We start from the raw sequence: 14,175 nt of genomic DNA on the forward strand, positions 1-14,175 counted from the left end.
CAGGTGTTGTGATACACGTTTCCATAGCCCCCAGAGCCTAGCTGTGTAGGCGGCGGGGGGGGGCGGGGGGGGGACGACGAACGTCTCCCACCTTTGTACCTGAGGCGGCACAGTTAACCACCAGACTCGTGCGATTGTGAGTGGTCGCGCGCGCGTGCGCGCGCTTCAGGCGGGGGAGGGGCTGGCCGCGTTGGCTGCGCCCGGCGCAGGCGCAGAGCACAAAAGCTCGGCCGTGGCCGCTGCAGAGTGCCGGGGGCGGGAGGAGCGAGCACTGGAGCCATGGCCGCCGCCGGTTGCTGAGGGGCTCGGCCCGCGAGCGCATGCTGCCGCGGACGATGGTGACCGCACGGGTCGGACCGTTGCCGCCGCCGCTGCCGCCGCCTCCCAAAACTCAGCAACCAAGGCCCGGCGCGGAGGAGCCGCCGCTGTGAGCCTCGCTGTCCCGGCTGGTCGCCGCCGCCGCAGCCTGAGAAGAACGGGAGGGCGGGCGAGGAAGCCGGGGAGTTGAGGAGCCCGCAGCCTGCTGGCGGTGCCGCCTCGCGGGCAGGGAGGCCGCAGCCCGAGGTGACCGAACCTTACGCCCTGGCTGGCCCCTTCCCGTCCCGGCGCCCTCCGTCCGCTGCCCGCATCCGCCCTCCCCTGTCTTCCCTTCCCCCATCTCGTTGCCCGCGCCTTCCTCTTCTCTCCCGGTACCCCTTCCCCCATTCACCTCCCTCCTCTCCTTCCAGCTTCAGCGGCGTTCACATCCCCTCTCCACTGGTAGGGGCCCTTCCTTCCCAACCGCCAGCCCCTCCCGCGGTCCTCCGGACCCCTTACGGGTGCTCTCTGACTCTGTCGCCCCTCCCGCAGCCCAGCGCGGAGCGCGCTCTCCTCTTCCAGCTCCCGCCCCGGCGGCCGCCCCCCTCCTCCTCACCCTCCTGGAGCTATCCCTCACCTCCCCCAGCATTCCTGAGGTGCCCTCACTGTGTAGTTTCCCCCATCGCCTCCCTAGCATCCCATTTCGAGCCCTTTTGTACGCCCCTTCCTGAGCTGCCCCTTTTCCTAGCTGCTCCTTTCCAGCTCCTTGGCTCTTGTTCTTACTTGCAACTTTTCCTCTTTGTCCACTTTGCTCCCAAGCTTCCCTCCCTCTTTCCTCTCGTCTTACCCTCCTTTGGTCTACGCAGCCCCCAAACTCAGTCTCCCTCTTTCTTGCAGTTCGAGTTTGGGGGTTGCGGAAAGGCCCTGCCAAGCCATCTTCCATTGGGGACCCATTTGCTCAGCATCCCGTTTGTCAGTCCTTTTTGCAGTTAGACTTCTCCTCAGCCCTTCCTTTTTGTCCCTGTCTCTTCCTCTCTCGCCTGCTATTCCTTTTGCATCTCCCTGCCGTTCTGTTTTCCCCACCCACGAACACCGAGACCCGCCCCCCCCCCCCTTAAGGAATGAAACCCTTTGCTGTTCGGGGATGAAGAACTTCGCCCGCGTCTTTCTTTGGAAGCTTTCAGGTGTGGGGCGCGGCAGAGCTGGCACCCTTGGCCAGACAGAGCTCCCTGGCACGGGCCTCTGCTGGCAGAGTTTTTGTGAACGTAATCCCCTACCCCGCGGCGGCAGCGGCGGCCTCTGCTGCCGCGCTGCTGCCTGCTTTGCAGCTAGCTGAGTTGGGGTTACTATAGTTCAAACGCGCCCGAGAGCCGCAGGCGTGGGGGCGGGGGAGGAGGTGCGGGGACAGAGGAAGGGGGTTTTGCAGTGCGGAGGCATCAAAGATTAATGGACGGCTTTGCGTTGAGGTCTGCCGTAAACAGGAAACTAGTGTGAAAGAAAAGGAGAGAACTGTGTCTTTTTTATTTTTTAAAATACGGAGTGTGCAGTTCTGAATCTTGAATCATGCCCAGAGGATGAGCTGTCGGCGCTGCAGTCGTGGCCCAAGCTGAGCGCTGAATGGCAGAGGTAGTCTTTATATCCACTGTCTGGCTTCTTAAGTTGAAAGATGTCCCTTCTATTCAGAGTGGACTCCATATCTTTGCCGTTTTGGAGATGACGAGGAACTACAGGACTGCTAGTACTTTATTTGGAAACCAGGTACACGAAAAGTTAGCAATGAGTGGGAGTGGGGAAGACCAGCTATATTTAAAACATGTGCCAATGCTTATGTAAGGAGTGCGTTCTCCTCCTGGGTACCAGTTTTTGGCTGAGTTTAATTACGGTATTAGGCTCTAGCTTTATCCTTTTACATTTTTTAGAGCTTATCATCCTAAAATATAAACATCTAGAAAATCTGTCAGTATTAAGATTGGTTTTAGTTGATGGTAGAATTTTTTAAAAAATTAATTGGATGGGACAAAGAAAGGAGATTAATGATGAATGGTAGTTTTTGTTTTTCTTCTTTTGATGGAAAAATATGTAGAAACTTTCAGCCTTAAATTACCTATTTTACTGAATAATTTTAAGTTGGCCATATAGCATTCTTAATTTTGCTTTGTCTTTTTAAAAGGGAGTTTATGTAGGAGTGTGGATACTCTTCTCCAAAGAAAGATCCCATTATTTTCCAATTCTATTTATTTAGCGTACTTCTTCAACTGCGATGAGCCATGACTCTAAAATTTTATGGTTTTTGTATTGTTCATGATAATTTGTTTCCTTTCTTCATATTCAAAACCAAAGCAGTGTTTTCCTGTGTTTCTTAACCCACAAATATGAATGGTGAACCGTGCAACATGATACTTGGTCAGAGTTACTGTGTGTGTAAGTAGCGATTACTGCTTCCAAGCCTGAGAAAGTCATTTAATGAAATATTGTGGCCCTGTTTTTGGTTAGCATTTGTTGAACCTTTTTTGCCATTATTGGACAGAGACTCTTTTAGGTTTGTTTGTTTAAGAGCTGTTTTACTGCCTAAAGTGTGTTTAAATTCAATCGCTTACATTACTTGCTGAGACATTATGTTGGAGTATTATTTTTCCAGTACTTTTCGTAGTTCAAGGAGGAAATTTTAAAATCTTGCATTGGAAATTAAATATATATTACTGAACTGGGCAGGATGTAGCTTATATATTTGGCCTTAGGAGTGTTAAGCCTTTAAATTTTCTTTGTCTTACTTTTGAGGATTATTTGGTATAGTTTTTATTTTTTAAGAGAATTTGAGCTCACTCTGACCTAGGATATGCTCATTAGAGCTATCCGACAAACCTAGGGAAAAAGATAAATTAGGCTTGAACCAGACATCAGAGAGGTATAATAATCTCTTTACTCTGGGAGAGAAGGCTCCATTTTTACTGCATGCTTGTAATACAGTGATTCGGCAGGTGTGAGTGATTTCAGGTATCTGCAAACAAAGATAAATATTTCAACATTTTGCTTAGGTGTTGGTTTGGTATGTGGTGCTAGAGTGTAGTGCATGGTATTTTTTTGTGCCAGTCACCACCCTGTTGTGGCATTTCTGCTTTATAAAGATTCAACGTTGGTTAAGTTTTAGGGGATTTTTTTTTTCCTCCTACATCTTTTGTGGGTAACATTGATTTGGTTTTCCACGGATTAACTTTGTTTCCTCCACACCCCTATACATGATGAGGTTGCCAGTTACTTGCTAAAATATTCACATACAAAAATAAACATTTAGTAAGCAATAGGTTTGTTGTTACATGGATACATATCATTCTATCCAAGGTCCTTAATTTAGGCGCCTGATTTGAGTTTACTATGTAGAGTTAGGGATCTGCCTTTTTGGATATTATTCTATATTGATGGATATCCTTGGATTTAGGGATCCAAGATTTTCTTTTCTTGTTGTGTTTGTGAGAAAGAGTAGAGGTAATTGAGAGGGAAAATGTACCATTGTCCTCGTGGCATTCTTTTGTAATAGAGATGATTCTCTGTGAGAATTAGGGAGATCCCCCCCGCAGTTCGGATCTTGATTTCTAATGCAGGATTGGTTGGTTATTTGTTGTTTAAAGTCTTTTTCTTTACCCCTTTAAGAGGTACAGTCAATAATCAAAGTAGGTACATTTAAAAATAACAAAACAATAAAAAATAGAAGGCTACAAATCAGATGAAGTAAATATGGACCACAAGTATCAACCCAGTAATGTTTCATTTTTGTTGTTGCTTATAAATGGATGAGTAATTTATATTGGATGTTACAGTACGAAAAAACAGTTAAACTCCCAAGAGTACATTGAGTTGTCAGTTTAACCATCAGAGTAAGCTTTTATTTCCTTAAGTCATTTAGATGGCACAGGCACATAAGTGAGTCCCCCCAACTCCCCAAATAACACATGGGCATTATAAAACATTTGGCAAGCAGGAAAAGGTAGAAAGAAGGGAATAAAAATTGCCCCAGCCTCAGTGTTGAGAGGATGTTAATGTGAATATTTTGGTGTATTTCTTTCCAGGCATTTTTAACCCCCTCTTAAAATACGAGCTTTGAGAAATTTAGGTTCCTGAATGATGTAATTTACAATAAATGTTGATTAGAGATTTTATTTTTCAGTGTTTCCCTCCCTTAGGACACAGCTATTTGATTTTGATTCTCTCACAATATTTTTTTCTGATGTAGGAAAATTACTAAAGCGATCTTGTTCATTTAAATTAATGAGAACTACAGTATTTATAAAAACGTTAATTTTGCATTATTGAAAGTATGTATGTAACATGGTGGGCAATAGGAATGATAATGTGATTAGTCAACAATCAGTGAAATTAATCTGTTTTTCAGTGCTTTAAAAACTTACAATAATGGTGTGCCAAGTTGAGCTGCCCCCTTTTTAAAAAACTGAACTAGGAAGCGATGAAAATTAGAGGGTAAAATGGGAATACTGACAAATATTTAACCATAGCATAGAAATCTGTCACTATAATTTTCTTTAGAAATAAATGTTTTCATTGGTCCTGTAATGCCTGAAATGACTGCCAAAGCTAGAAATGTGGTTAGCTTTCTCAGCAAAATTCTTAAAAGGATATTGTCAGAGCCAACAATCCAGAATTATCTTTATTCTTAAAATTGTTCTTTACCCACTTTTGTTTGCCCTATTCTCTTGTAATTCCTTGGCTTAATTTGCAGCTCAGTCGTATAAAGCAGTATTCCACTGGCTTGTTCTTTTAAATAGATTTGTCCAGGAGGTCTTCATTTCATTTCCTTCTTTTTTCTTCCGTTTCTTTATTCTACTACTCATCAACAGCTCAGTAAAGACGGGGGCTGCAGACTCACAGTGGTTGACTTCTTTCATGTGCCAGCATGTCTGTATATCGAAGAATTTGAATTATTTTCCTACCTTGACAGCAAATTGTGGGAATTTCAGACTAAGAGTTTAACTTTATGATGATGATTCAAAGAAACAATATTGTAAATAATGGTTTCTTTACATTTACATACTATCAGTTCTCTGGATTTTATCTATATTGTAAAATCAACACTTCAATTTTGATTGTAAGTGGTAAGGAAAAAGACAATGAGGTGCTGGAAACTAAATCTGCATTTATATTTTTATTGACTAGCTTAGGTTTTTTTTTTCTTTTTCTTTTTAAAATTTTAGAGAGAGAGGGAGGGAGAAAGAGGGAGAGGAACCACCAGTGTGTTCTTACATTTTGTGTTACCCTCTGTTGGGGACCTGGCCTGCAACCCAGGCATGTGCTCTGACTGGGAATGAAACTAGTGACCCTTTGGTTCTCTGGCCGGCACTCTGTCCACTGAGCCATACCAGCCAGGGCAGATTTGGTAAATATAATAAATATTTAATGTTTGCTCTGTTTTTAAAGAGCTATATAAATCTCAAATAATTTTATAGGAGTGATTTTTTCTGTTCAATTATCTGTTTTCTTTATCTTTGGATAAAAGCTGCAGTATTCTTTTAGGATATTTGGTTGCTAATTGCCTAGATTTGGAGTTAGGGACTTTTTAAAATAAGTTTTGAGGCTTGAACATTTAATGAGAACTTCAAGATTTCAGGCAAGCCTGAAAGAGTCCATGTGAAAACACAATACAAACCTTATTTTATAATTATCCAGAAGTAGTAGATGTGGCTAGGAAGTTCTATACATTGTAACATAGTTGTTACATAGCATGTGAAAATCCATTAGATTCATATTAAGATACCTAAAAACTATCTGAGGTGACGTGTGTTTATATCTTGTGTCTCCTGAATTCTAGGTCTGTTCCAAGAAGAAACATGGCTGCGAAGGAAAAACTGGAGGCAGTGTTGAATGTGGCCCTGAGAGTGCCAAGCATCATGCTGTTGGATGTCCTGTACAGATGGGATGTCAGCTCCTTCTTCCAGCAGATCCAAAGAAGTAGCCTCAGTAACAACCCTCTTTTTCAGTATAAGTATTTGGCTCTTAACATGCATTATGTAGGTGAGTATTTACGTCACATTTTCTCATCTTTTGTGGGCCATGATGAATGTTTATGAGTCTTGTTTATAGTCTTACCATTGCACATGGATTATTAGGGGTAAATAAAAAACATTTATTTTACTGGATGAAACTAGAAGGCAGAAGAAAACATTTTAGATTTTAATATGATAAAATGTAAATAATGAGAAATACCTTTCCAGACATTTAGCTTGCTCTAAAACATCATTATTTGGGGTTTTGGTAGTAATTCAGAATGTAAGCTTATTAAAATTCAGTATTCTTCATTTTTCCAAAGCAATATCAGTTGAAAATAAAGCATTCATTTCAGTTAAATGAAATGTGGTAAACGACATTACAATATTTTCTTTAAAAATACTCCTTGAAATGTGATTGATACAATTTGCAGTTAATGGTAAGGCTCAGTTAGTGGCCTGTGAACCAAAAGGTTGAAGGTTCGATTCCGGTCAGGGCACATGCCTGGGTTGCAGGCCAGGTCTCTGGTTGGGGGTATGTGAGAGGTAGCTGATTAATGTTTCGCTCCCTATCTCCCTCCCTTCCCCTCTCTCTCTAAAAAAAAAAAAAAAAAAATACAGGTAAGAAATAAAATTAATCTACAATAAAAGTCATGATCCTTAATTTTTTGGTTAATTTTTAGTTCACATGTAATGTGTAATGATAGCAACACTATTTTACTTAACACTGCTACTATATAACATACGGTTTGAATGATATACTACAGTGGTTTTATTAATATTTTTATTAGAATTGATCATCATGAAGTGTATCTTTTATAAAATTGTGAAGGGTTGTCCTTTCTCTGAGATTTATTTTTGTCTGTAGAAGGACTTCTTGGGTTCCAAAGCGAAGCCCTGAGAACCCCTTAAGAGATTGCCATGTAAGCCCTTGTGGGAAGAGGTGAGGTCTAGTGAAAAAGGCAGTATGTACTGGAAGCAGAACATCTGGGTGCAGTAAACTCCTCTCTCTCAGGTGGCACTACCTTGGGAAAGTCTGTGAAATGAGAAGGTTCTTTTATTCTGCGAAACACTATAATTTTCAGCCCTTTATTAAAGGCTTTGTATGTTAGCCAATTTATGGAAAATAATTCCAGTCTGTTGTAGAAGAACAATTGAACACTTGGCTTAGGTGTTTAGCTTAAATCAGCAAAGTAATTTATACTGTGGTTTAAAAAATGTGCTTATCATATATACTATTTCTGAATATATCAAAATACCTATTATAAGGACAGCTGCCTAATAACCAGAAACATTAATTAGAAGTTGAATCTGTTCTAGTACAGTTGCCATTCATGCTTACCGATGTAACTTTGTGAACTTAATTCAGCCTCCTTAAATACACTTAGTATTAATACATGCTCTGTGGTAGAGTAAGCTTAGTGATTACCTGAGTAGATCATTTCAGCTTGAACAGTTTTTGGTTGGAAAAATTCCTCTGTCAAAAGTAGTGCTTATATAATGTTCTTGGCTACAGAATTTCATCGTTAAACACACTTTAAAAATTCTTATTTTTAAAATTGGTAATGTATTTATGTTCAGAAATCAAGCAGAAAAGGTATACAGTGAAAAATATCTTCTCCTATATCTGTTCTTCATGTATTAAGTTCTCTGAGCTCCAAAAAGCAGCAATTTTTATTTCCTTCTGTATAATACTAGAGATATTATTATGTATATGTAAGTAAACATAAAGATTTGCTGTTATATGTGTATATATGTAAGTTTAAATTTATGTATTTCCCCCTTTTTGTACAGGTAGCATAATATACACTGTTTTGAACCTTTTGTTGATAAACTTTTAACTTAATGATAGATCATAGAGCCATATCTACTGCTTTTAGGTATTTATGAAATAAAACTTTGTGTTCTATTCTGCCAAAGCATAAGATTCTGATAGAGTGTTGAGGCCTCACTCTCCCTAACCCTATATATAGGGGCGTAGTATTCTGTATGGCTGTGCCATAGTTTATTGAATTGATCACTCTATTAGTGGACATATTAGATAGCTCCTCAAATTCTCTAAAGGATTTAAGAACCATTAGTTCAGTCTAGATCCCTGTTGTCATATACAAGGCTTGTTGAGGCTTTAGCCGCCAGTTCTGTCATCACAGCACTATCTTCCAGTACCCTCCCAATATTCTTTCTGTTTACACTGAATTCTAGCTTAAAATGCAGTATTCTTTACTGTAGAATTTACTGTCTCCTGAAAATATCCTTTGTGTCTTTATGGTTTTCGTTCCTGCTATTTTCTTTTCCTAGAATGTTTTTCCATTCCTTAGCCTGGTATAAAGATCCGTTCACACTCTGGGGTCCAGATCAAGCTTGATCAACCATTGCCCCTCTAATGTTTGCTCATTGCAGCACCAGTACTGTATCATACTTTTGTCCGAGTTCATGTTTTCACTAGACTGTGATTACTTCATTCTTCTTTGGATCTTCCAGGTCTAGGAATACATATTGATCATACTTTACATGTAATAATGTTGGTCGAGTGACTGGACAATTGAAAGAATGAATTAAATGAATATGTTCAATCTAGAGGATTTGACAGCTGATTTTATTAGATAATGCAGGAGAAGAGAACAATAATATCTGGGAAGGAAGTTGATAGTTCACTAAAAGACAAGAGAAGTTACATGCAGTAGACTCGTTAGAAAAATTCTTGAGCTATAAATACTGAAAAGCCTTGCTTAAGTAATAAACATCCTTTTAAATAACTCGAAAGTCCTTTGAAATAGGGATTAGAAAATAAATTTGGGAAATTATTTTAAGAAATGAAAAGGAAATGCTTACCTCTGGCTTCTGCTGGATTGTTCTTGAAGTTATGATGCACCGTGTGTGAAATCTGAATTCTACCGTCTCTAGTCCCTAGCTAGCACACTGCACTACATCCTTAGGGTTAAGCATGGTTGAGTCAGCCTGAGGGGATGTTAGGTGCTAAGAAGGGATATCTGTGTCCTAATAAAGACTCATTAGTAAGTGGAAAATAGATATAGGAGAGTAGACTTAAGACCAGATTTTGCAAGACCTGCAACATCAGACTGAGTAGTTTAGAACTTTTACAAGTTTTAGAACAAGAGATGTCTACATGAAAGTGATGGTTTTGAGAATATTACCCTGGTAATGCAATACAGGATGTATGAAGATGAAAGGAGACTGAAAGGAGAAGAGCAGTTAGTGTACTGTTCTATCACAGAGTGGATTAGGGTGGTATAGGGACTGGAAAGAAGGCTAACATGTGACAGACCGAGGAAGACTCAGCAGGACTTGTAATAAGAGAAAAGATGACTCAGTTTGAGTCAGCATGCATGGGATTTAGGAGAGAGAAAGAGAATGAGCTGGCTCGTTAAAAAGGAGGAAAGGAGCTCAGTTTGTACTTGCTGTATATGAGAACATTTCACTGCAATGTAACTGAGGCATCATGTGCCATGAGATGTCTACTTAGAATAAGAACTGATTTTGTAGTTAGATAACAAATGATTAAGATGTTTTGATATATAGTAGGTTCTCTGTAACTGTTGGGTTGGCCAAGAAGTTCATAATGGTTTTATTCATAAATTAACAGACACACTTTTCATTTTCACCAATAACTTTATCGATTTGGATATTTTATTCCAGCTATCTCCTCCATGGTAGAATGTTGATTGTTCTCAGTGAATGTCTCTATTTGGTTGCTATCAACTCCCTTTGGTCTACCCAATTGTGGAGCATTGTTCTTTTAGAAATCTCCAACACAAAACTTTGCGAGCCGCTTTTCACAGGTTTGATGAGTCGTAGCACCTTCTCCATACACTGCACAAATCTTTTTTTGTGCGTTTTTTACCTTCCTTGAATAATAAAGCATAATATGCCAAAAATGTTATGTATTTTCTTCCATCTTCAATATTACAATGGCTATACAAAAATTCACCAATTTTTATAAGTAAAAAAAAAATAGGCTGATGTGACAGCTGTTACAGTATGACCTAACAAAATCTTATGGAAAAAACAAAGGAACTTTTTGGCCAACCCAATATTTGTTTACGTGCATCTGGAATGGTACATTTAAAGCAACAAAATAGATTCTTGGAGCTACATGTTTTATACACAGAACATCAGTCGTTCAAAGACTGAATTTTCTATGTTCATTCGAGAAGGTGAAAAGAAAGTGGAGGGGAGAGTTTAGAGGGTAAAGAGAAATTTATGTCACAGAGCCAGAGAATCACAGTGTGAGAGTAGTCACCTTAGATGCTGGGACAAAGATATGCTGGCTGTCGTCTTAAGAGGGGAAAGGGGTTGGTAGATTTTGGGAACTGCCATGCCTGGTTTCAGAAACTGCAACCCCCCATGGCTAAGGCTGAGTAAAAGACCTTGGGACCTGAAGCCATTAAGGAGACAAAGCTTATCTCCATGGCAGGGGTGCTACCTCTGCCCCCTTTTACTTCACCCTGCTTGGCTCCTAGCAGATGACCGGTTCGCCAGTGATGGGTAAGGTTCCTGAAAGGAGGGACGACCTAAGACAGGCATGGTTGCGAAAGGGCCCTCAGGAAAGGATTTGGGAGATTATAGAAAAAGGGGGTGATAGAACCTTACCCCTCAGCATTGACACAGCCTGAGTCCTCATTCTGTCTGTAAGAAGTCTCCTAATCTGTTGGCTGCCTTACTTCCCCTGCCTGACTTAAGCCCGAAACAGTGTTGGAGGAGGGCGTGGCCCTGTGCTGGCAAGGACAGGTTCCCTGGGGCAATTAGGCTTAAGAAAGAACACGTAAAATTCTGTGAAACCTGCTTTGCTGAGAATGTCCTCAATTTAAATGATAAGGGTCCAAGCATGAAATGAGTTTGTGTCCTAAAGTTTTATGGCCCTTTAGCTAACTGACCATGACTCAGAATAAGCCCTCATAGTTCTTTGAATGTTATCTATTGCTTGATCATTACTGCCTGGCAATGATAAGTGAGGACCTTCCTTTAGGTAATGCACTCAGGAAAGCATTAAAAGCCTGTCCAGGCAGGGGTCTCTCACTCAGAGAGTGGCCATGCAATCCCTTTTCTCCACAGGACTTCTGCAGGCCACGTGAATTTGTTTGTCGCAGCCATAACACACAGACCCCTCCGGTCGGAGTCCGCATCAGGTGGAGGATTTGTAGATTGTAGAATGAAAAGAGGGAATAATAGGTGGTTAGAAAATAGAGATAGTGGTATAGATAGTTTATAACATTTGTCAGTAGAATGAGAAAAGTAGGCTGTAGGAAAAGGAGAAGTTAGTGAGAAGTTAGGTTTCCTTCAGGATTTGCGGGAGAGCCCTGTACTTTGAAAAGAGAGATAAGGGCTGGTATCAGGAATTACTGAAGATGTAGAAGATAGAGGTCTTTAGGACTTGGGAAAATGAGAGGTTGAATTGAATGGCAGGGGCAGCCTTAGAGGCTTCTTCCCCGGGGACTAGAGAGCAAGAGCATTTTGTGAGCAAGTGAGCAGACATCAGGAGGGGTGGATGAGGAGAGGAGGCTGCTCTCTCTACCTTGGTGTGATGTATTTGATTATAAGGTATTAACAGAAACATAGACAAAAGAAGTAAAAAGTGCTTTAAATCTTCAACAACAAAAAAATCAAGTGATTTTACTGTGCTGAACTTACTTTGGTAGTGAAGTATAAAAATCCCTTATGTTGTTGAAACCTGATTGAAAAGTAATCTACTTCAAGCTCTTTTTATTGGTGTAATCAATTGGAAGACTGAATTAGAACCATATTTTATTTATATCTCTTTTAATTTTACTGCAGGTTATATAATAAGTGTTGTGCTACTTACCTTGCCCAGGCAGTACCTGGTTCAGCTTTACCTATATTTTTTGACTGCCCTGCTCCTCTATGCTGGCCATCAAATCTCCAGGTAAGACTGTGTCCCCATTTTTGAAATGTATGACTGAGTTTCAAATTCATCTGTACCAATAGTCTACTTTTCCTGAATACTGTTAAGAAGTTCAACCACATATGTAGCTGATGATTGATATCAATTATTTGATGAGGTTAATTGTATAGCTCAGAACTTCTGCCTCTTTAGTGGTGGTGTCTGTTTGCTTAGATCTGGTAGTCCTAAATTGTAAGACTGCTCTCCCAAAGAATATGAGCATCTTACTTCGTACCAGAATGTTAAAATACAAGTGAATCAAATCCACACAGTAAATGTAATAGGGTAGAATAAATTTTGATGGTATAATTTCTTCTGTTTTGATTGAAGTGTATGATCGTAGTAAAATACACTCCCAAGTCAAAGAAGAATGATGGTTATTTTGCATATATAACAAGATATAATTGTCTGTAGGTCTGAAACACAGATTCTGGTGTAGGCTTGAAATCTAATCTTAGAAATAACATTTTTAATATGTTTTATTGATTACGCTGTTAGAGTTGTCCCATTTTCCCTCCTTTATTCCCCTCTGCCCTGCACACCCCCTCCCACCCGCATTCCCCCGCTTTAGTTCATGTCAGTGGGTCATACGTATAAGTTCTTTGGCTTTTACATTTCCCATACTATCCTTAACCTCCTCCTGTCTGTCTTCTACCTACTATTTATGCTACTTATTCTCTGTACCTTTTCCCCCCCTTCCCCTCCCCCACTGATAACCCTCCATGTGATCTCCATTTCTGTGATTCTGTTTCTGTTGTAGTTGTTTCCTTAGTTTATTTTTGTTTTTGTTTTAGGTTCGGTTGTTAATAACTGAGTTTGTTGTCATTTTATCATTCATATAGAAATAGCATTTTTATATGACTAGAATTAAGTGGTTGACTTTTTTAAAGCCCTTTTTATCCCCTGATCATAAAATGTAGAGAATACAGTTCACTGTAGGCAATTTTTAGGAAATACAGAAAATTTAAAGGTAGTAATAATCACCTGAAATTATATCACCCAGGGATCCACCTATTAAAATTCTGGTGTATTTCCTTCCAGTTTTTTAATACCTTTCAGTTTTTACCACTTTAGTCGATACGAAAAAGTGAAAATAATTAATAATCATTGACTCTGGGCCCTTCCTGTTGAAGCAGGAAAGTTCCTGCTTCATCCTCCTTAGTGTTTCATCTGGTTATTTCTCAAAGGCCCCAAGTGTTTCCCAGAAAGTCGGTCTTCTCACATTCCTCTCTCCTGTCTTGTTGACTTTTTCTGCTCAGAATGGACCTGGGGAGTGGTGACTTACTCTTGTCTTGCCCAGGTTATGTCCTCACACGTCCGAGTTGCAAAATCTGGAGCTGCCAAAGTAGTGTTGCATTTCTTGTAATCCTCACGGTGTGTTTCAAATCGTGCTCTGTTTTACTCTCAAGTGTGAACAATGACTTCTCTAATCTGGCATCACACAAGTATGTCCCTGTATGCTTAGGTTCCTTCATGAGAACAACTTGGGCCTTCTCTTGTAGCGTTCTCCATAGCTCCAAGGGCCAGCACTGACACGGACACACCTCCGAATCTCAGCTCAAGCTCAAAGGAGAGATGCCTCCCTGTCTTTTTATTCATTTTTTTAAAACAGAAATTGTGTCTGTAGAGTATAATGGAGTAAGTCACTCTTCAGGGTGGAAATGAGTGCCTGGGGACCTCAGGGTGCCACATTTTTTGAATGAATGGATGGGTGACAGGATAGGTTCCTATTTCGTGGTCCTTATTTACTAACCCATAACTGTAGTGTCACTTACCAGACAGATAATTCTCAGTTTTCCTCAGTTGTAAAATGGTGATGATGTCTTGAGGGCTATTGTAAAGTTTTAATAAGTAAAGCACGTAAAGCTCTTAGCTCAATTTCTAATGTATAATAAGTGCTCAGCAAATTTTAACTGACATTCTTATGTCTTGTTTTTATTACACAGTAATGTTTTCTGAGCATTT

General features: G+C 40.3%; 1 protein-coding gene across 2 annotated transcripts in view; it reads left to right on the forward strand.

Annotated features, from left to right (window-relative positions):
• The first annotated feature begins 427 nt into the window (after window positions 1–427).
• The window catches only part of RNF145 (ring finger protein 145), a 53,394-nt gene continuing 39,646 nt past the window's right edge, over window positions 428–14,175 (forward strand). Inside the window, exons 1-3 of one of the 2 annotated variants that reach the window (XM_045828346.1) lie at window positions 428–564; window positions 6,116–6,318; window positions 12,084–12,192. In XM_045828346.1, coding sequence (XP_045684302.1) covers window positions 6,135–6,318; window positions 12,084–12,192 — 293 coding nt within the window. In that variant the 5' untranslated portion in view covers window positions 428–564; window positions 6,116–6,134. Of the gene's footprint in view, window positions 565–1,854; window positions 2,056–6,115; window positions 6,319–12,083; window positions 12,193–14,175 lie in introns of those variants that run through there. The other variant, XM_045828352.1, reaches the window with a different exon arrangement.

This window comes from Phyllostomus hastatus, unplaced genomic scaffold, assembly GCF_019186645.2.
Source record: "Phyllostomus hastatus isolate PE091 unplaced genomic scaffold, TTU_PhHast_1.1 phas_contig_150, whole genome shotgun sequence".
NCBI lineage: Eukaryota > Metazoa > Chordata > Mammalia > Chiroptera > Phyllostomidae > Phyllostomus > Phyllostomus hastatus.